General features: G+C 38.9%; 1 protein-coding gene across 3 annotated transcripts in view; it reads right to left on the bottom strand.

The window, feature by feature from the left end:
• Positions 1–20,941, bottom strand: part of nbas (NBAS subunit of NRZ tethering complex) — a 183,356-nt gene that overhangs the window by 104,779 nt on the left and 57,636 nt on the right. For all 3 annotated transcript variants that reach the window (XR_014888753.1, XR_014888754.1, XM_085248034.1), the window contains exons 31-36: positions 20,711–20,865; positions 15,134–15,246; positions 12,137–12,250; positions 6,710–6,823; positions 3,135–3,292; positions 1,507–1,590 (exon numbers count right to left, since the gene is read on the bottom strand). Coding sequence is in view for 1 of the 3 variants with exons in the window: in XM_085248034.1 (XP_085104160.1) it covers positions 1,507–1,590; positions 3,135–3,292; positions 6,710–6,823; positions 12,137–12,250; positions 15,134–15,246; positions 20,711–20,865 (738 nt within the window). In the remaining 2 variants the exon portion in view is untranslated. The remainder of the gene's footprint in view (positions 1–1,506; positions 1,591–3,134; positions 3,293–6,709; positions 6,824–12,136; positions 12,251–15,133; positions 15,247–20,710; positions 20,866–20,941) is intronic.

Below are 20,941 nucleotides of genomic sequence, written 5' to 3'. Positions count from 1 at the left end.
AGGAAAATTCTACACAGATGTAGAACAGATTCATAATACAACAAGTATTTCTGTCACTAATACTTTCGTCACTAAGATTATACAACTGAATTAAAAATATTATTCAGTGATTCGCTCCTTGACAAAGCAAAAGCTTCCTTCTTAAAAGCAACAGAATTTATCTCATCTAACACAGAGTTAGATGAGACAATCCACTCGAAACACACCTAGTATATATCTTAGAGGCACACCACTGTATGGGCTGAAGATCAGTGCTGGCTAATTTTAGCTCAAGATTAGAAGTTTTATGTTGGCTAAACACTCAAAGATGAGTGATAAAGAGTTGTGACTTTTATCTCAGTAATTTTGACTATTTTGAAGTTCTAAGATAACAGAACTGTGAAAATAACGCTTGAATTATGTTTGTCCTGGGTTTCTGACTTATTTTTCCTTCAGATTTCTACAGTCAAAATTATGATCAAAAGAATATTTTGTCCTAATTTGCTTCCATATCCCAGCCTTTCTATATCCTTCCATGCTTATAGAAACCAAACAAAACTGTTTTGGACTTCTTAGTATCTCCACTTTTTATTAGCTGGTGAAACGGAGCATCTGCCACCTAACCCACATTTTTCAGATATAGATAGAGTGCTTCAGAAGTGGTCTATTTTGTTGACTTTGAACAGAGTAAGGTAGTCAAAGAAGCTGTCACAGTTAAGTCACAATTGTGGTATTTGTGTTCTGTTGGTCTTCTGAACTACCCCTCTCAAAGCAGCGTCAGTATTTAGTTATTAATCTTCTCTGAGAGCTTCCTCTTCCACAAAAATCTTTAACATTTAATATTTGGAAATGAAAGTTGCAATCCTTTTGCAATGTAATGTACATTAATAAGTACACCACAAAATTCAATAAAGTGCTGTTTTCTATACATTTGAAAATCTTTACAAAGCCATCTTGGGAGATCCAGTGGGCTGGAGCCAAATCATTTAGTGCCTTTCATCAATACTTTATTTAGCAAGGGATTAAGGGTAAGAGCATGAAATGAAGAAAACATATACGCATGATAAAAAGATATAATAAAAACCAGCTATTCAGTACATACACCTACACCGAAAGCTGCATAAATACATGCCCACGGTGCACACACAGAACACATTTGGGCAGCTTAAACATATACAAGTGAGGGACATCAATACAATAATAAAATGATAACAGACAGCTTCAAATGAGCACCTATTTGCACACAAAGGGGGATGAAATGCAAGTCATGAAACATTAACACCCACTCAAGGCATCATAAAGCTGGCAGTGCTGAAGGGGAGGAGAAAGGAAGGCATAAATAAAACAAGGGAGCTGAGGACCGTAACACTAGATTTACACCTCATCAAATATGGAGCGGCAGGAAAACACACAAACTGAACAGGACAGAAACAAACCCACACAGGGATAGAGGAGGCAGTTCAAACAAGAACATGCATGTGATGGAAAACAGAATGAGGGGGTTGTAAGGAAAAAAATTACATTTACCTTTAAAGAGTCTGTCTCGTCAACTTCTCGTCCGGTCTCTGTATTTACAGGCTCCATTTGATAGTTAACAGCCTGGTACAACACCTGCAGGATAGAGGGAGGAGGAAAACAAGAGATTAGAGCTATTTTGCCAGAAATAACAAATTCGGTTTCCTCCATATTTGAGATGATTTAAGCTTTTCAACATGGCGTGCTGTCATGCGGAAAGTAACTATAAGACTGGTACACTGTAGTCATAAAGGGATAAGCGTGTTCAGACTAAAAAGTCAAGAAGTATGCCAAAAATATAAGGCAGGATGGATCCATGCTTTCTTGTCAGTTACCCAAATTCTGATCCTCCTATCTGAATGTTGCAGCACAATAGACCAGGCAATCTTTTTCCAATCTTCTGTTGTTCTATTTTGGTGAGCTGTGCAAATTGTAGCCTCTCTTTCCTGTTCCTAGCTGACAGGAGTGACACCTGTAATGCTCTTCTGTTGTTGTAGCCCATCTTTGGCGTGTTGTCCGTTCAGAGATCCGTTCTTCTGGATCCCTTGGTTGTAACCAGTGGTACAGTGAGTTACTGTTGGCCTTCCTATCAAGTCAGGCCATTCTCCTCTCATCTCTGGCACAAACAAGGTATTTTTGTCACAGCACTGCTGCTCACTGAATATTTTCTCTTTTTCAGACCATTCTTTGTAAATCCCAGTAGATCAGCAGTTTCTGAAACACTCAGACCAACCAACAACCATGCCACATTCAAAGTCACTTAAATCATCTTCCCTCATTCTGACGCTCTGTTTGGACTTCAAGAAGTCATGACCGTGTCTACATGACTAAAAGCACAGAGTTGCTTCCATGTGATTGGTGATTTAACGTTTGTATACTGTATATGTATACTAAGGTCTAATTATCTTATTTATCTTAAAGGTCCTTGACTCACAGGCTTGGGAGGCACTTTTATTGTTGTCTACATTGATCATTTAAAAACTTCCTTAGCAGTCCTAATTTTACTGCTGGTTCTATCAAACGTCTTTTTTTAAACTGGCTAATACAAAAAATGTGTTTACGTATCACCTCTACCTGCTTTGTCACCATAGCAAAGCCGCCCCTTTAAAGGCACAAACACATGAAGTCAACAGTAAATTCTTTTAGTAGTAATGGCAACGATATTCCTCTGAACGCGTTTGAAAAGCTACTCACACATCTTACCTAAATCTTAAAAAGATGTCTGTTCAGCTTATGCTATGCTTATGCTAACGTATATCCAGCCCCATATATAAATTAAAGGACTTGTTCTCATATTTTTGTTGCTACAGTAACTGCTTGTTAATACTGGACAACCAACCTGTGGTTTGCTCGTAACCCTCTTGTATATTTCCCCCTTCACTCCCATTAGCAGCTGTAGTGTCTCACTACTGTCATATGCGCCCACTTTGCTCTACCACTGGTTATTTCAATTTTCATTCTTGGAAGCCTTCAACTTTCCCACCATCACAAATTCTCTTCTTGCACGTATTTGCTTCAAAAGCTCACTATACAAACCATTTTCATTTTGGACACACATGAAAGGGCAAACAAAATGACAGCAGCAGCCAAACATGAAAACGATATAACAATGCTGTTAATAAACCGCCTGGCTGGTTTACCTGAGTTTGTAGGTCACTGGAGGCGGCCAGGAGGCCGTGGATGCTGTCAGGGGGGCAGTGTGTGAGAGAGAAGGCTAACAGTTCTTGCCGGGCCTCCAGGTCTCCATAACCGTCACATTGACCGAGCAGACTGCACACCTCCCATGCTGGACTGTAACCTGGAGGGAAACAAAAAGAGAATGTAACTACAAGATCAAGTCCAATCAAGACATAATGACAAAGCATCAAACACAAAATGCATATTGTAAAATAATCCGCGAATATCCAGAACATTAAAGCAAAGAACAGAATCTAAAAAGTACAGGGTGGGCCATTTATATGGATACACCGTAATAACATGGGAATGGTTGGTGATATTAAAGTCCTGTTTGTGGCACATTAGTATATGTGAGGGGACAAACTCCTCAAGATGGGTGGTGACCATGGTGGCCATTTAGAAGTCGGCCATCTTGGATACAACTTTTGTTTTTTCAATAGGAAGAGGACCATGTGACACATCAAACTTATTGGTAATGTCACAAGAAAAACAATGGTGTGCTTGGTTTCAACATAACTTTATTCTTTCATGAGTTATTCACAAGTCTCTCTTTGTTCACAGCCATTGACATGTCAAAGAGGTTAACACGTGAGGAGCAGATCGAAATTGTGTTGATATCTGGTGAACGCAGTAACCAGGTCATTGCAGCAGATTTCAATGCAAGATACCCTACGAGACCACCCATCTCTCATGCTACAGTTAGCAAACTGCTTGCTAAGTTTCGTGAAAGTGGTTCAGTGTTGGATTTGCCAAAATTTGGACGCAAGAAAACTGTCACTGATTAAGAAACATCAGTGGCTGTCCTAGCTTCATTCAGCAAGAGCCCACAGCGTAGCACTTGCCGCATGTGACTGGAGAGTGGCATTAGTCGAACATTCCTTCTGCAGATATTAGCTACTCACAAATGGCACCCTTACAAACTCCAGCTACTGCAGCATCTCAACGAGGATGACCCAGATCAGCGCACAGAATTTGCAGAATGGGCAAAACGAAAATTGGAACAGGACCCTCAGTTCACGCAGAAGATTTTGTTCAGTGATGAGGCAAACTTTTATGTGAATGGTGAAGTTAACAAACAAAACCACCGCTATTGGTCTGACACTAACCCACATTGGATGGATCCCTCCAAGACTGTTGGAACAACAAAAGTGAGGGTTTGGTGTGGTACATGGGGTACAACGATAGTGGGTCCATTCTTCATCAATGGAAACCTCAAGGCCACTGGATATTTGAAATTGCTACATGATGATGTGTTTCCCTCTGTATGCACTGAAGCTGGCACGTTCCCTGAGTTTTTCCAGCAAGATGGTGCACCACCACATTATGGGTGCCAGGTCTGAGCATTCCTAGATGAACAGTTTCCTGGAAAGTGGATTGGTCGTCGTGGGCCAGCTGAATGGCGGTGTTGCTATCAGTGTGTGAAGAGTGGGAGAAGAGGGTTGCATTGACAATCCAACACAATGAGCCGCACATTGGACACATTTTATAAGTGGTCAGAAACTTGTGAATAACTCATGAAAGAATAAAGTTGCATTGAAACGAAGCACACCATTGTTTTTCTTGTGACATTACCATTAACTTTGATGTGTCACATGGTCCTCTTCCTATTGAAAAAACAAAAGTTGTATCCAAGATGGCTGACTTCTAAATGGCCACCATGATCACCACCCATCTTGAGGAGTTTGTCCCCTCACATATACTAATGTGCCACAAACAGGACTTTAATATCACCAAACATTCCCATTTTATTACGGTGTATCCATATAAATGGCCCACCCTGTATAACGAGCCAGGAAAGAGTAACTTTCAAAGCCCTTGGGACATTAACAAATACTTAAATCTTTACTTTTGCACACTTCTCCTTGAAGAAAATATCAGCCTGAAACATTATAACAGCTGAGCTACATTTGTTCCAGCTTCATCATAGCCAGAAACCAACACGCCGCCTTGACTTCGTTTTTACAAACAGATTCAATTATTCCTGCTGTGTTCATAGAGAGAGAATACTGTTGCTTATCTGATTACACCCTCTCTCTCTCTAAGACACCTTTTTTCTCATCTAAGCACTCTCCCATTACTCAGGACTGTAGAACAACAAAGTGAAATTTAAGTTGTTTTTTTCCCCCTTGGACTTAATTTTTCTGTGGTGGAAAATATTACAGCATCAAACAAGACATCCCCACCCCCATTGTCTCAGTGTTGAGAAAAATGATGATCGCTCGACCTTTCTGTCTCTTAGCTTAACACACTGCCTTCAGACTTGAAAACTGGACATGCTTGGACATCCAGCTCTCTTATGATTTCACACATTAAACTTGGATCAGTTTAAAAGTAGAAGTTTGCTCTCTGCGCAAGGTCTGTGGTGAAATCGTGCATGTTACAGGTGATCAGAGCAGGAGTTTAAAGGAAAATAGCGGCCTTGTACACTACCCCTTAGCCTCCCTAGCAGACACACCTACAGTATAAATTTCAAAATCCTAAGTTACCTTGTTCTGACGTTATAAGATTTTCAGAAAACGTACTCTGAACTTCAGGTCAAGGCCACAGAGATTCAAACTCATCCAAGATTTTTAGTAGATGCACCTATGGTATCAATTTAAAGTTCCTACATCGTCTCTTTCTCGAGTTATCGCATTCATAAACTTGGGTGTCCTGAGTACAACTAATTAAGATGGGATAAACAAAAGAAGACTGATTGTGGCAGAAATAATAATCAACTGAAACCTTTTTATTTGACTTGTAGTGTCATCAGAGGCATCAAAAACTCTGATGGAGGTGGTTGATCCTAAAGACGTTCATATATAAAAATATTTTTCATATTCTGATGCGAGAACTGCAAGTGGGACCAGCTTTGTTCAGAGATGCTGAGGGAGTGTGCAGTGTGGGAGTTCAGTTGACTTCCAATGTTTGAACCTAAAGCCATTTTTTAGACCACCACCAAATAAAGGTTTTATGACACAACTCCATTAAATTAATAGCATTGGTAATTACCAAAACCATTTTTATGTGTCTGTAATGGTTAATCCACCTGTATGTGGAAGCACTTTAATACTCTCTTTAAATTTGTTAAGCACTGTAGCTCATTTGACTGGATGTCAGTATACTTTGATATCACAGTCAATACACCACCCAGGTATTTAAAACCAGGACACCCGTTTGATGCCAGTCAATGCCCATTGTTATCATTTAAATATCATTAATAATCCCTTTTCTCTCTGAAGACTTCTGTCTTTTTCCATTGTTCATCAACCTCAATGGATTTTGCTAAATGCTATTGCCTGTCAGTCTTCTTCTGTTCTTCTTATACTGCATGAGAGTTGTAACAAGCTTAATAATATTAAAAAAGGCTTCTTTTTAGTAAGGTTTTAACATGCAAAGTAATTAACGCCCCCGTCTAAGAGTGATACCAGTTATCAACAATGAGGTAAAACATTTCTCTCATATTTCAGTGGTCATTTTACTTAAATCCTACTTACATATCACATATATTATAGTTTCCCTAAAGCCTCTACTGGTCTGAGCACAGCTTCACAGTTACCTGCAGCCATGAGGTCCTGACAGTGGATGTACGACGCCTTGAAGTCCAGACATTGCAGAGCTTGCTCTGCAAGCAGGGTCAGCACTTTGCCTTTTCTCATTGCTTCATCTTCCCCTAGGCATGCAAACACAGATATTCATTTAAATGAGTACAAATGGATTTTTTTTAAAAGTCTTTTGAATTTGTTTTCTTAATCCTGACAAATGTCAACATTCAAAAACTAAACCGCAAATCTCATAAGGCTGCATATTACATACAGTATCTGTCTCAATGAATTTCATATTAAATTTCCCTCTGTGAGCAGACTCACACACAGGCTCTAGGTTGAAAAAAGAATATCCTCAAATATTAGCCGCACTGCAGTCAGGGCTTGAGACTACATAATAATTGTCTACCACAAATGAGATTATTGCCATTTCTGTTCATCTCCAAAACAGGGTACGAAATAACAGTAAAATTACCACCGCGCTAAAAGGAAATCAGAGTTTGATATCTCAGTGTTCGTGAGATTGAGCGCGGTGTTAACATTCATGTGGCAGCTCAGGACAACCTTTGATCTGTGTGTAAGCTCTATAAACAAAAGGCAGAGGATGGGACGATCAAAAGAGGCATGGTCAGGAACAACTTCTGAATAAACCTGTGCACTGAAGATCAAAGAACTGGCGTTGAGATGAAGAAATGTGATGGCACTGAATTGGTCGGTGGCTGTTTGTTTGTGCGTGTGTGCGTGCATGCGTGTGTGCGTGTGATGACAGAAATGCTGTGTTTACTGTGAAGGGAAAGAGGTGTTTGTCAAATATTTTCAGGGTGACTGGTGAAATGGCATCTTCAAAAGCTGTCAAGACCTCAATATAGACAAGGTTTGTGTATGTGTGTGGCGGCACATCTTTGTTCACCCTGTGCTCTTTTCCACCATTTTTTTTTCTTTAAATCAAAACATTCCCTGGCATTTATTTCAAGTTGATCTAAAAATCAGACATCTTGGAAATCCAATTGAAACCTTTACCTGTCCTTGATGGTCCAACCAAAGACTCTAATAAAAATGTGCGAAAGAGAACAAAACGGAGCGTGTGTAGTTTAATCTAACCCTACAGTGGATTATAACAATCATCTACCCAAGTCGGAAAAATTTGCTACATTTGGAATATTATAATTAGCGATTACTTCATACATAAACAACGTTTGCACCTCTATGCCATAAAATGAAATGATTTATGGATCACTTTTTTGCAGGGGCAGGAACCGAACCCTAAGGGTTTTTAACCGGCGTGCTGGTGATACCTGCATTAAATATTCACCACAGAGCCCCAGAGCTACGCACCCTTCAAAAGCCTCCCTCCTGCATTTATTTATTTAAAAATTTGTTTATTGCTCTTCTCATCTCCCTTTGCCTCTTTTTTTCCGCCCTTTCTGAAACCACACAGCGAGGGTTTCCTGCTGACAGAATGTGAGCAGCAAAGACACAGAAATGCCACAAGACCAGTTAGCAGGTTTCCTTTAGCTGGTGACAGGCCTCAGAGAGAAACGACAGGACCATGAATCCAAGAGACAGAAGACAAAATAGGGAAGAAGCATGAAAGACTGACTCTTTTTTGTGTGTCTGTCTATCTTATATTCTTAAAAGATGAACAGTAAACACGGGCACAGAGGCAGAGGTAAAGTTTGTGCAGTTTGTGCAGAAAAAGGACATCTTGGTTTTCACTTTTTCAGCATTGGAAAAGTGGGGGTTGGAACTAAAATGGTCAAAGTATACAAGCTTCTACTATTCATGTTTTTTTTCTTGTAGTTCTCTTTCAAAAAAAGAAAGAAAAAAAAAAAAGATTTGAAAGCACTGAAGTCGGCATGTCACATCTTGTGCATAAAATGGATTCCATTACCGTGTTGCCACATTCGCTAAAAATACAGCTCAGCGGTCTGACAAACATGCAGGAGATATGAAAAATACCACAAAAACATAAAGAATTAAATTGCTTTTGGTATTACTGCAAATACACTGCACAAGGATTTTTCGAGTCGAGAGTCTGTAAACGTGGTAATTCCTGAGGAATTTAAACATGACGGGATGAAGGACAGTGTAGAGTCAGACGACTTGAGAGAACGTATAGAGGAAGAGTGAAAATCTTAAGGAAATTAAACCTCTTTGCTGAAACGTAGTACATTAACCTTGTTTGATTTGTGACTGTAGTTTGTTGCTTTAAGTGCTGCGTTTCACATGGAAGGGTTTGCAATGTGCACTGAGAATAAACTCCATTTCATTTCCCATTTTCTCGCACCTACTGCACATTCATTAGCAGTCAAAGACGTGCTAGGTTATGCAAAATAATTGGACTGAAGTCTGTCCTTTGGCTCAGTCTTTAGGCATAGCTCTTCGACAACTTCAGTTCTACTATTAGTATCATGTGGATAATAGCCAAAGTCTTGCAGATATTAGAAATTACAAAACATGAGTCTGACAACTTTGAAGTAAAAAAGACGTCATTAAGATGAATACCCCCTACAAGTTTATGTCAACATTAAAAGACAGATCAATGCTTTTATATTTTGCAAGACTTTCAACCAGCATGAGACCATAAACAGCTTCAAAGAGACTGACTAAGGGGTGCCTAGACAGTAGCTAAGACAGGCACAACAACTGAACATCTTAGAAGGAGAGAAGTTTTAAGTAGAAATCTCAATCTTGCAACTTCCACTTTCACAGGGGGTTTTGCCTGTTGATCCAGGGCTACGATCTATGAGACTGTAGCCTAAAAATGGGTTCATGAGATATAAAAATATATATATATAGATATAATATATATATAAAAAACAACAAAAATTATTAATATAAAAAACAGATATATAAAAACAGTTATCTGCAGTTTTCTTTTTGATAAAATGGAGTTCTTTCTTCCTACCATCGCCAAGTGCTTCATCATAAGGTGTCTATTTACTGAGGTTTTCTCTCTAGTATTTTCGGTGTTTTACCTTATACAAGCTTTGAGGTGACTGCTGTTGTGAGCTGGTGCCGTACAAATAAAACTGTGCAAAAATGAATTAAACTGAATGTTCAGGGTTTTGACTATAGCAGAACACCTTCTGTAAGTATCAGGCCACAAACCATTCTGAGCCACTTGGCCTTTTGATTTCATGCACCAAATGAGAAGCATTTCTGTCACCTTAAACCTCCACAACTAGCTGCTTGTCACACTTACATATTCTACTAGGTTTCTGTTTTGACTTAATTGCCCTCCCCATAGTTATAGTTTAGAAAAGGGTGTCATAAACGGATTTTGTCCTGTCATGTATCTTTAACCAACCAATCAGCATATATTAGCAAAATAGTTTCTTTTTTTTAACCCTGTAAAAAAAAAAAAAAAAAAAAAAAATAAAAAAAAAATAAAAAATCATAAAAAATAAAAAACCATAAAAAATAAAAAAATTCATGTTTCATCTTAATTTAGGCATACAGTCAATACTACATTTACCAAAATTCCAATTTCTAAACAAATTTGGCCACGTCTATAAGAAGGTATAAATATTTATGTTAGCTTTTTAGCTGCTATTCACTGAGAATTCTCTGTGATCACACTCTAACTGCAGCCAATTCCAGTATAATGGGATTAAAAAAAAGAGAACAGAGTCTCTGTAGATCAGCTGTCGTGCCAGTCTCATAAACAACTCATTGAACAGTGACTGCACTGTTGAGACTACATTGGAGACAAAATTACCACAAAACAAAATCAAGACTTCTTCAGGTAAACTTAAAACGTATAAATAGGCTGCCTTTCCAAGGCAGCAGCAGGCCTCTTGACAAAGTTTCAAATGCTGACATACAGACCTTATGGCCTTGTACAGAATCTGTCTCTTACTGTCAAACTGCATAATGCCTGACAGCAGAAAAAAAGGCAGCTTTGAGAGCTCACAAGGTAAGTCTGTTTGCTCGTTCAGTATACATACAATGCTTTGCAAAACTCTTGAGCAACCCTTCATTTCTTTTTACTTTGCCAGGAAAATGTTGAATAGAAGCAGTGGTTTATTGAAATATACAGACATAGATGTAAATGCAGTATATAAGGCAAAAACAGAGTGTATACAATTCTAACGAGTTTGAAAGTAAATATTTGTTTCGACAACGTCTCTGTTAGACAGATTTATAATTTTTTCTCCAAGCAGTCTTCAGGAATAGTTTTCCAGGCTTCTTAAAGAACACCCAAAGCTCTTTCTTGGCTGTTGGCTGACTTTTGTTTATAATTCCACACTGACCATCAACCTTCAATAATGTTGAGGGCTCTGCTCTAGGTAAGTCAATCCATAACAGATAGTGTTGCATTGTGTTTTTATTGCTTTGTGTTGTTTTTTTAATCCAGGTATTCTTTTACTACAATGGCAGTGTGTTTGGGATCATTGTCATGCTGACAAATAAAGCTGTACTAATCAGATGGTTTCTAGATTTTACTGCACGGTGGATCAAAATCTGACGACACTTTTCAGAATTCCATAAATTGTGAGAACACAGCAGACCCAAACCATGCTAGAGTCTCCACCATGTTTTACAGATGGCTCCAGACACTCACTGTAGTACCTCTCCCCGACATCCTCCCCGCATAACGACTAACTAAAAATGTCAAATTATTATTCATCACTTAATCAAACAGCTGACTTTCATTTCAGTGTCTTTTGTAATTTGGCATACGTTTGATACTCCTCACTTGGTGGGGTGTTTTTGGCCTACCACTCTTCTTTTCTCGTCCACTTGTCCAGTTACCTCAAATTTTCTAATGATCCACGGCACACCACACTGAGCTAGGTCAGGGTTTTGATGAATACTCTTTGGGAATCATCTTATTGGTGAAAGAAGACTATTTTTATACCTGTCAAACTGTGTTATCTTTGACTAAACTAAAGAAATAGCCTAAAGATACAACTTGAAATGGGCTCTTCGCTAAGTTGTCTGTAAAACACTGGTTCATCCTTTGAGGGAGGCACCTTTTTATGCTTCAATGATTAATGGATCACTGTTAAGTGACTTATCAAACAAAAACAAAAAAAAAAAAAACTTTCCTCTGAAAATGATCAGGTACAAATACTGCACTAAAAATGAGTGAAAAAGCAGCCCATGTCCAAAAAAATAACTCTGAAAGCTCCTCATAAATCATGGAGAACAATTACTCAGGACCACTTAAAAAATACAAAACAATTTTGTTTCATGTTAGCAAAATATAAAGATAGTAGACCTGGCTGAGAACGTTTGCACAGTACTGTGTGTTTGCGTGCTTGCAAGCCATAAGCACACATAAATAAACCTCTTATGAAGATGGATTTTTCTTATGCTGGAAAACTGCCTCGATCTGGTTTATTGAAAATTATAGTCAAACACATTTTAGCTTGATAAAATTTAGAGTTAGAGTGCCTGATCACGTGTGAGTGTGCATGCGTGTCTGCAAGTACCTGAAACTCTGAGGAGTGAGGCCAGATTGAGCAGAGTGGTGGACTGCTTGTAAGCTGTGGAGCAGTGGGCGATGCACTCCTCTACGAGAGACAGACGGTCTGATCGCAGTCGCACTGGAGGGAACACGGAAGACAGCGGGGATGGGTTTCAGACTTGTTTTGCTAATTACTATATTCAATCTGGAACAAGTAAAGGCTGATGACCAAGTGATAGGAAATTATGAACAGTGAATGATAAAGCAGCAGATGTCAAGATGTCAAGAAAAATAATATAATGCTGTATAATTCATACGCATGTAGCCCAGCCCTAGTTCAGTGATAGACTGGTGGATACTGCTGACTTATTCTGCATAATTAAATATTATTAAAATTAGGGCGTGGATGTGTCAAAATTTCCATGTATCTAGTCAGTATTAAAATTGTATGTGGTACGTGTTGAATAGTAATTTTAAAAAAAACAGCAAAGTAAGCTTCAAAGAATAACAGATTAATGTAATTCATCCATGTGGGACCAATGACAAATTCAAGTGTCCAAAAAAAAAAACAAAAACTGTGTTTGTCTTCTCCTATGGGACGATTTTGCCCTGTTATACTGAAAATTGAACACATAGTTAACAAATATGGCAGTAATTGTTGGATGCAGCCACTTCAGAATTTAAAAAACAAAAACAAAAGAAAAAACTATATAACAAACCAAAATTGGACAAAAATATTGTGTGTACTTTAAAACATGAGTATACAGCAGTAATTCACATGCCAGTGCTAAAATATTATCTTTCATAAGGCATTTTGAGTGGTTTTAATATTAAAGGGGTTCTCTGAAGCATCTATCAGACCATGAGATAGTTGAAGCATTTGAAAAAAAAAAAAAAAAGCATGAGGGTGGTCTTAGTTATTTGATTAACTGTAGAACTTTTCAATATGTTGTACATTAGGAAGCATTGTGTTGTAGGTCATAAGAATAATTAGAATATATCCCAAATACGTCCTTTAAATGAATGAGAGTCCTGTGTCTGAATCATTAAGTGTCACAGCCTTGTCCCTGTCACACACACTACCTGTGTGCCACACCACTGTGTAGAGTAGATGGTTAAGCCGCGGAGCCGTGCAGACACATTTCTTTGATTTATGACAGTAGTATTTCATTCCAATGAGTATGACTGTGTAAAAACTGAGACATATTGTGGAAATTGCTCTTATTTTTTTCTTAAGATATCCGAGGCTGTTCATCATCCATTTTGTAAATGGATGGTTCATTAAGTGTGAACGTTTCCAGAATGTACTTCTTTACACTAAAAGAAAGTGAACTTTTTTTTTTATTAATGCTGTAATATCACTCGAGATCCAATTGGGCTGCATGTGGCACAGAAACTAAAACAAACTTCATACTCCAAGTATATTATTTACAGTTTAAGTTTGGGATCTCCATGTAGTCCAATCTGCGAGAGATTTAGAAACTACAACAAGGCAAGCCTTTGATCTTTCACAATCAGTCTCCAGTCTTAGATATTTCATACTCATTGCATATTGTTTGACATCATTTTTCACTGATAACAACCTGCAGCACATATCATCCGCAGGACAGTAGGGAGTTTGTGCTTTTCAAAAAAACCACCTCAAACATTTTCAGATGCATTTCCATTTTTCTTTAAAGTTGTATTGAAACCCTGAGAAATTCCATCTTTAGAGCCTCTGCAGGCCTCTGTGCACCCTGCTGAGGATCTTTATGGCTTTGAATGACTTTGGGCGAGGCCTAGAGGGAATTGTGGGTAGGGTGGTTTATATGAAGCATCGCCTTAGGCTCTATAGGAGGGCTGCAGGGGACAGCCTAAGATGGATTACCTATGTTCAAATCCTTCCGACTTCATATTTGTGCATGTTTATCTGTGAGAACGGGAACTTAGAGTAGAGCTATTACTTTGAGGAGAAAACAAAACTGTTCTTTTCAGTATGACCTTGATTCAAAGCCATGAATTCAATGTTCCCCTAAGCACTGATATTGACCTAAGACATAATAATTAATGCATGCATGTGTCACAATAAAACAAGATTTTCACATTTTCTTTTACAACAGTTTCTGTTTTTCTCCATTGCAGTGCTTCATTCTTTTTTCCACTGTTTTTCTTTCATATTCTTCCAAAGCTCTGCCCTCTGCCCTTCACGTTAAGCAAGCAGTGAAAAGAAGAAGAGAAGGAAGTAGGGAGCTAGGAAAAAGAAAGAAAACCCCAGAGGTAAGTGATGAATGTAAAGAGAGGAAAGAAGGTGAGAGGGACGGAGAGCAAGAGAGGGAGGGAAGGAACGAGAGACCGTGCAATTTATGGCTCTCTCTGTCACAGTGGTTTTATACTGGCAGCTCGATTTGATGGGGGCAAAGGAGGGAGAGCACGGAGGCCTTGGGGGCAAACAACACCTCGCTGTAAAGGTGAGGCGATGAGGGGCCAAGCTGGTTTATTTTGGCGCCAAGGTTTTCTTTAGAAGGGAGGCAAGCCTGGAACCACAGATGTAGGGTGCCAGAAAAGAACGAAAGCAAGAACATGGAGGTGAATATAGATTGGTCAGCTTTACAGCTGAAGGATAAAACATTGTGTGTGTGTGTGTGTGTGTGTGTGTGTGTGTGTGTGTGTGTGTGTGTGTGTGTGTGTGTGTGTGTGTGTGTGTGTAAGACAGAGCGCACACGTCCAAACTAAACACTTCATTCCTAATTAGGCCATTGGCCAGATGTTGTTTGCTCAACAGTCGATCCATAAATAACAATATATTTTGATACAGTGACAAGAAACAGCAACATATGGAGGAACGGAGAACGTGACAGCAGGGAGGGAGACAGGCTGGACAGTGAGCCGAGGCGATGGAGGTGGGGAACGGTGTGCTTTAATCATCTATGAGAACATTTGAATGTCTAACCATTTGAAACGCACCGACAACACATTCAGATACACACAAAAGCGCACATTTGAAATCTCCCAGCTTCCCAGACAGACAAACGCTTCATGCTACCTTGCAGGGGCAGAATGCTGACGTTGAAGTCTTCCAGCTGGCTGAGGGCGTTGATGAGGTCCAGTTCCTCTTGGATGGATGGAGGACAGTCTGTGATCAGCTGGAGACACCCCCTGATGAAGATAATAAGCAGTTAAAACAGCAGGGAATGACTAATAATTTGTTCCATTGCTACCCAATCATATGACCTTGTGACACAAAGAGGAAGTCTGAATTTTAGGAGTACAGAAACTTAACTTTTCTAAGCACAGAAAGTGAAAATTCAGTGAAAAGCTGATGCACCTAAAAAGTGATGTAGTTACCTTCGGTCCATTTAATCTAACAGCATTGCAGAAAACTGTTGCAAAACATAACTTACCGCTTGATAAAATGAGTGGGAAGAACTAAAGGGGCTTTACTTAAATTGGTACACATTTCAGAGCTGTAGAAAAAAAGCGATTATCTAGCCTGAAGTCTGTGAAGTTTCAACATCATGATGAGAAACATGGCGACACTTTTCAAATGGATTTAAATACAAAGTCTAGACTAATTTGACAGATCTACAATAGAACAGTTTTCTCTTGAAACGCGAGCGGCACTCATTACCCTTAATAGGATTATGTAGCACATCATGCCGCATATATAACACTGAATGCGCAAATTGTGTGTGCCTGCAAGTGTATACAGAGCAAAGTAAAATATACCAGCGAGTGAAAGAGGAAGAAAAAAGCAAAATGATTAATTTGCAAATAGCACAAATCCCAGATAAAATTGCAGCTTAAGAGTTCTGACGTCAGCACCAGTTGAGCGGAGAAGAGGGAACTTGTCCTTGGGATGTGTGTTCGCTCAAGAGTGTTTTACTCTCGTGGTGGGTAAACAAAGACAACTGACAGAAATGTCTCATAATCCTTGTAAGTGTAATGAGAAATGCAACCTGTACTTCTTAAAAACACACTGACTCAAAACTGTTGAGTAGAGTACACACACACACGCGCGCGCACACACACACACACTCTGGAAAGCACTCCACACGCAGCTCCCCACTCTTTGAGCATGGCTGCTGTTCTTGCCAGGAACAAGAGGTTTGTCCTGGCATGCATGAGAGCAGAGGAAAGGGCTGTGGATGGGCGAATGAGAGACAGAAAGACGGCATACTGATTATGTACTCGTGCTGTGAAGTATCTCCAGGCGAGCGTGTGTGAGTGTGTTTGTGTATTGACACAGCCTTAGAAAAGACATCAGTGGAAAAAAACAACCAGCAACAAAAAGGATCAAAATCATCCCTGCTGGGCCTACATCTGCCTTATCTCCCTCCTTTCTTTTTCCTCACTAAGATGTTTTAACAACTTAAGCATCAAGTCCTATCAAGACCCTACGAATTGTAGGGTAAAGACCCCACAATCTTAAAGAGACAATCAGGCAATTTCCTATCAGCAGCACTTGGTGAAGGCAGAACTTCCTTTTAACAGGAAGAGGCTTCCAGCAGAACCAGCAGAGCCAGGCTCATGGAGAGGCAGCAATCCCCGCTTAAGGGTTGAGGGGAAAGAGAAGGTAAATGGTGAATGGACTGGCTCCTATACAGCGCTTTTCTACTCAGCATGAGTAGCAACCATTAAAAGTGCTTTATACATCCATACCATTCATACATTCACATCTACTCACACAAGCATTTTTGCTACGCCTTTTTTCTGCATAGGTGATTTCTATCTAACATATATGGCATTCAGACTCCAGCAGCCACCAATCTCCCAATTAGTAGATGACCTGCTCCTGAGCTACAGGAGAAAACACTGGCAGCCACCAGTACAGTTTTACCTAGATACATTAGATCCACTAGCCTAGATGCACCCATGGTATACATTTGAAAATTCTAATTGATTTTCAGAAAAGTTGACCTCTAACCTCGACCCTGAGTTCAAGATCACTGAGATTCAAACTTGTTTCAGTTTTTTAGTAGCTAAACGTATGCCATCAATTTAAAAAAAAAAAAAAACCCAGGTGACTACATTCTTCATTTATCACATTCACAAGATTTTTCAGAAAACTTTACATCTTCATCTGACCTTGATGTCAAGGTTACCGGGACTCAAAATGGTTTGAGATTTTTAGTAGATGGAGTAGAATTTCAAAGTCCTATGTCGCATTGGTCTCGAGTTATCCAATTTAAAAACTCGGGTGTCCACGCTGTCCGCCCGCCCGGCAGGATGACAACAATACCTCATCAGCCTTTTATGGCTGATGAGGTAAAAAGTAAGGAACATACAACGACAAAACACAAAAGTGTCTGCAGACTGGGGACTTCCCATTTAATAAACTTTGATACATCATCAAACTTTGATGTATGCAGACTATAACGTGACAGGTTTCAACTGCCATTCCTCATTTATTTCTTTTCACAGCCAGTCCTTCTTGGCACAGTCATGATAACAGTTGTGGGATCATACAAATACACCTTCTTCTTTGTGTTGTTTTATTCTTGCAATATGAAGCATTTTGAGCTGCATGTTTTCACAAAAATTGCAACATAACTCCATTAAATTAAGCTTATTTAAGTAGTACGACTTAAGGATCATGCTCCAGTAATATGAAAACAAGGAGATGTAATGATTTATGGAGATTAAAGAAATCCTAATTAGAGGATATAAGATTTAGGGAAAAAATTCAACAAGCTATTAGAAGTTACCTCTGGAACAATGACAACGAAGAAGTAACACTTAATGTGTTACAGGAAGCAGTTTATAAGCAGATTGGGAAAAAGAACAACATAGAAAAATAAACACATTTATTAAACAGGAGATGGGAAGCAAAAATACACAGGAAATGGAAATATTAAAGAGAATCTTTCAAAAATGCTAAACTAATATAATTAGTGGATGATAAGGAAAAAGCTTTCACTTTTAAAAGACAAAAGCAGTATGGTAACTGCTCAGACCGTTGAAGCTGGTAATATACGGGCTAAAAAAAGCAAAAGAAGCAAGAAATCCTTTCCAAAATAAAGGATTTCTTTACTTTTAACACCCAACACTAACACTTGTTTTTCTTTTTAGTCTGTCCATGCATTTTCTGCTGCTTAGCAGGACAAGATGCCGGTCTGTCACAGAGCCCTTTACACTCACATTCACACCTATGGACAATCTGGAATCACAAATTAACCTAATGCACATGTCTTTGGACCATGGGAGTATCTGGAGAGAACCCTCAATGACACCGGAGAACGCGTCCCTCACAGATAAAAAGCTCCAGCCGGCTGCTGGATTCAAGCCCTAATCTTCTTGCTGTGAGGCACATATTAGAAATGTCATCAAAGTCCTTGTAAGGAAACAGAAAATGATAGTAATAAAAAGTAAACAGTGTTCAAAGGCATTAAAAGCACTCTGAGTAAAGGATGATTTTTTTTTCCAAATTAAGCCAGCTAATAACAGCTGAATAACTTTCATAAGCCCTGCAAAAAAAGGAGCAGGGATACCCTCAGATGACCACAGTGAGTCCTGCTCATGAAGGCTCACATTTCTTTTGAAGAAGATCAAAAAGTGTTTACCTCAAGCGAAGCTGACCGACCATACTGATCAAATTTAGATCAAACCAGTTTTAAATGTGGCAGGTTAGTGTTAAGTAATGTTTCACTTACTTTGTATTTAGATTACGCAGCCTCAACAGCAAATATTAGTGCTAAAAAGCATTCGGGTCACTATGATGGTCACTTAGTGGAAATATTGTACTCAGCCCTAACATGGTGTCTAACCAGATATTTACTCTGGATGGATATGCCTTTCAATGTACATATTAAACAAATATGTAGGACGTCTTTCCTGCAATTACGTAATATCCAATTCATTCACCTTTTTACAGTCCCTGTGTGTTCAGACACCATTCTCTGTTTAATCAATAGTTAATATTATTCTTCCACACTACTTTGTCCTGTCTCCCTCCCTTCACCCTGACCTTCCCCGTCTCTTTGTGTTAAAAGTGAGTTTTTCCTCCCCACTTTCGCCAAGTGCTTGCTTATAAGGGGCTGTCTGATTGTTGGGGTTTTCTCTCAATTATTCTTGAGTCTTTACCTTACAAATATAAAGCACTCTGAGGTGGCTATCGCTGTGGTTTAGTGCTATATAAATAAAATATATATAAATAAAACTGAAATAAAGAAGATTTTAAAAACAAAAAACTAATTCAGTCTATAGACTCGGGGTCTCCTTCGTAAAAGTTGTCCGAAAAACTGCATCACTTAGCTGTCTGCACCCTGATCGGCTCAAGTTACCATGGTGACTGTGCCCTTCTAAACTGCTCGTTGCTCTGCCAATGCTAGCAGCTAAATTTCTTTGTTGTTTTATCACTGCAAAGGATACCCTTTTTTATATTTTGCATAATTACAAATATTTATTTTATATATATGTAAATTCATTCATGTACTAATCTGTTTTATCATGTTTGTTCTTTTCTTTCTTTATCTTTCTGTGTGTTTATTCCCAGAAAATTATGATGCAAAGATTTTTATCGGTTTCAGGGGATCCCCATGTTATTTTAAGTCGAGTCTCTTTGTCCTTCTGCCCGTTGCTACTGACCACACTTGTTTAGGGCAAAGTCAGGTGTAGTTTGTTTAACTGTCCTACCCTGTCTTATTTAGCACACAGGGTAAAATGTGTGTCTGTGGAACAGTTATTTTAATCTAAAGGACACAGTCTGACCATTAGTTGGTGGGCAGCCAGTATGTGTGGACTATTAATTTCAAAGCACCACAGACATTTAACACACCATGTTTTATCCAACACCCTCACCCAAATAACGCACACGTGCACAGATTTACATGCTTCCACACAGTGGAAGTGTTACAATTGATGGTGCTGTCCAAACGTGTGGAGGGGGGTCTTTGTATTAGTTCCTATAAATGAATGACGACCCAATTACTGTCCCAATTCCCCACTAGGAACAGACGGCAAGGTTAGACACCCACCGGCCCCCCTCTGAGATCAGAGGCCAGCAACACACACACATGCACTTACATACACTGCTGTAAAAAGTATTGGGCCCTTGCTAATTTATTAGGTTTTTGCACTTAAACGTTTGAGATCATCAATCAGTTTTAATATTGGAGAAATATAGCCTGTTTAAATAAAAACTGTTTTTTTTAAAGGATAATTTGAATTATTTATTAATTGAGAAAATGCTAATTTCCCCATAAAAATAATAACTGGTTGTTTTCGTATATCTTTTTTCCCTACACATGAAATCATCATTTAAATGCATCTTCTATTTACTCGAGTTATATTTGTCTAATTTTACTTGTTTGAGGATCCAAAGCGTGCAAGAGTGACAAATAAGCTAAAACCTAAGAAATCATTAGGGGACAAAAACTCATGGCACTGTGTATACAGTTCATGTAGTAGGTGAAAAATTATAATGAGACACCATTATTTTGTTCCTGGTCATAAGTGCCATAGAAGTGCAATAACATTCACCTACCTACACAGAAGCAAACATTGTGTCAAATAAACACTTCTTCTTTTTGGTAGTTACTGTACAAGTTTTGAAATTAATTTACCTTAATACCTTAAAGATAAAGAACTGGGGAAAGGAAATACTCTCTCGTTTCCTGCTCACCTGGCCAGCCCCATGCAGGGGTCTGTTAGCAATTTGGATGAGTTGAAGTACTCCCTGGCAGCAGCCAGCACTAATTCCACGCTGTTGTCATAGGCCACCTTCAGAGCATAACCTTTACCCCGAAAAGACAAGCTGACAGGAACATCCTGACTGACCTGGAAACATTAATACGAAATGTGGGGATTAGTGAGACAGCGAAATTAATTAATTAAATTAATAAGCAGTTTAATA

Source organism: Mchenga conophoros, linkage group LG15 (assembly GCF_057382185.1).
Source record: "Mchenga conophoros isolate Kocher_MC1m ecotype Shallow Benthic linkage group LG15, M_conophoros_male_GT1.1, whole genome shotgun sequence".
NCBI classification, from domain to species: domain Eukaryota; kingdom Metazoa; phylum Chordata; class Actinopteri; order Cichliformes; family Cichlidae; genus Mchenga; species Mchenga conophoros.
This window is presented reverse-complemented; position numbering and strand designations above follow the sequence as displayed.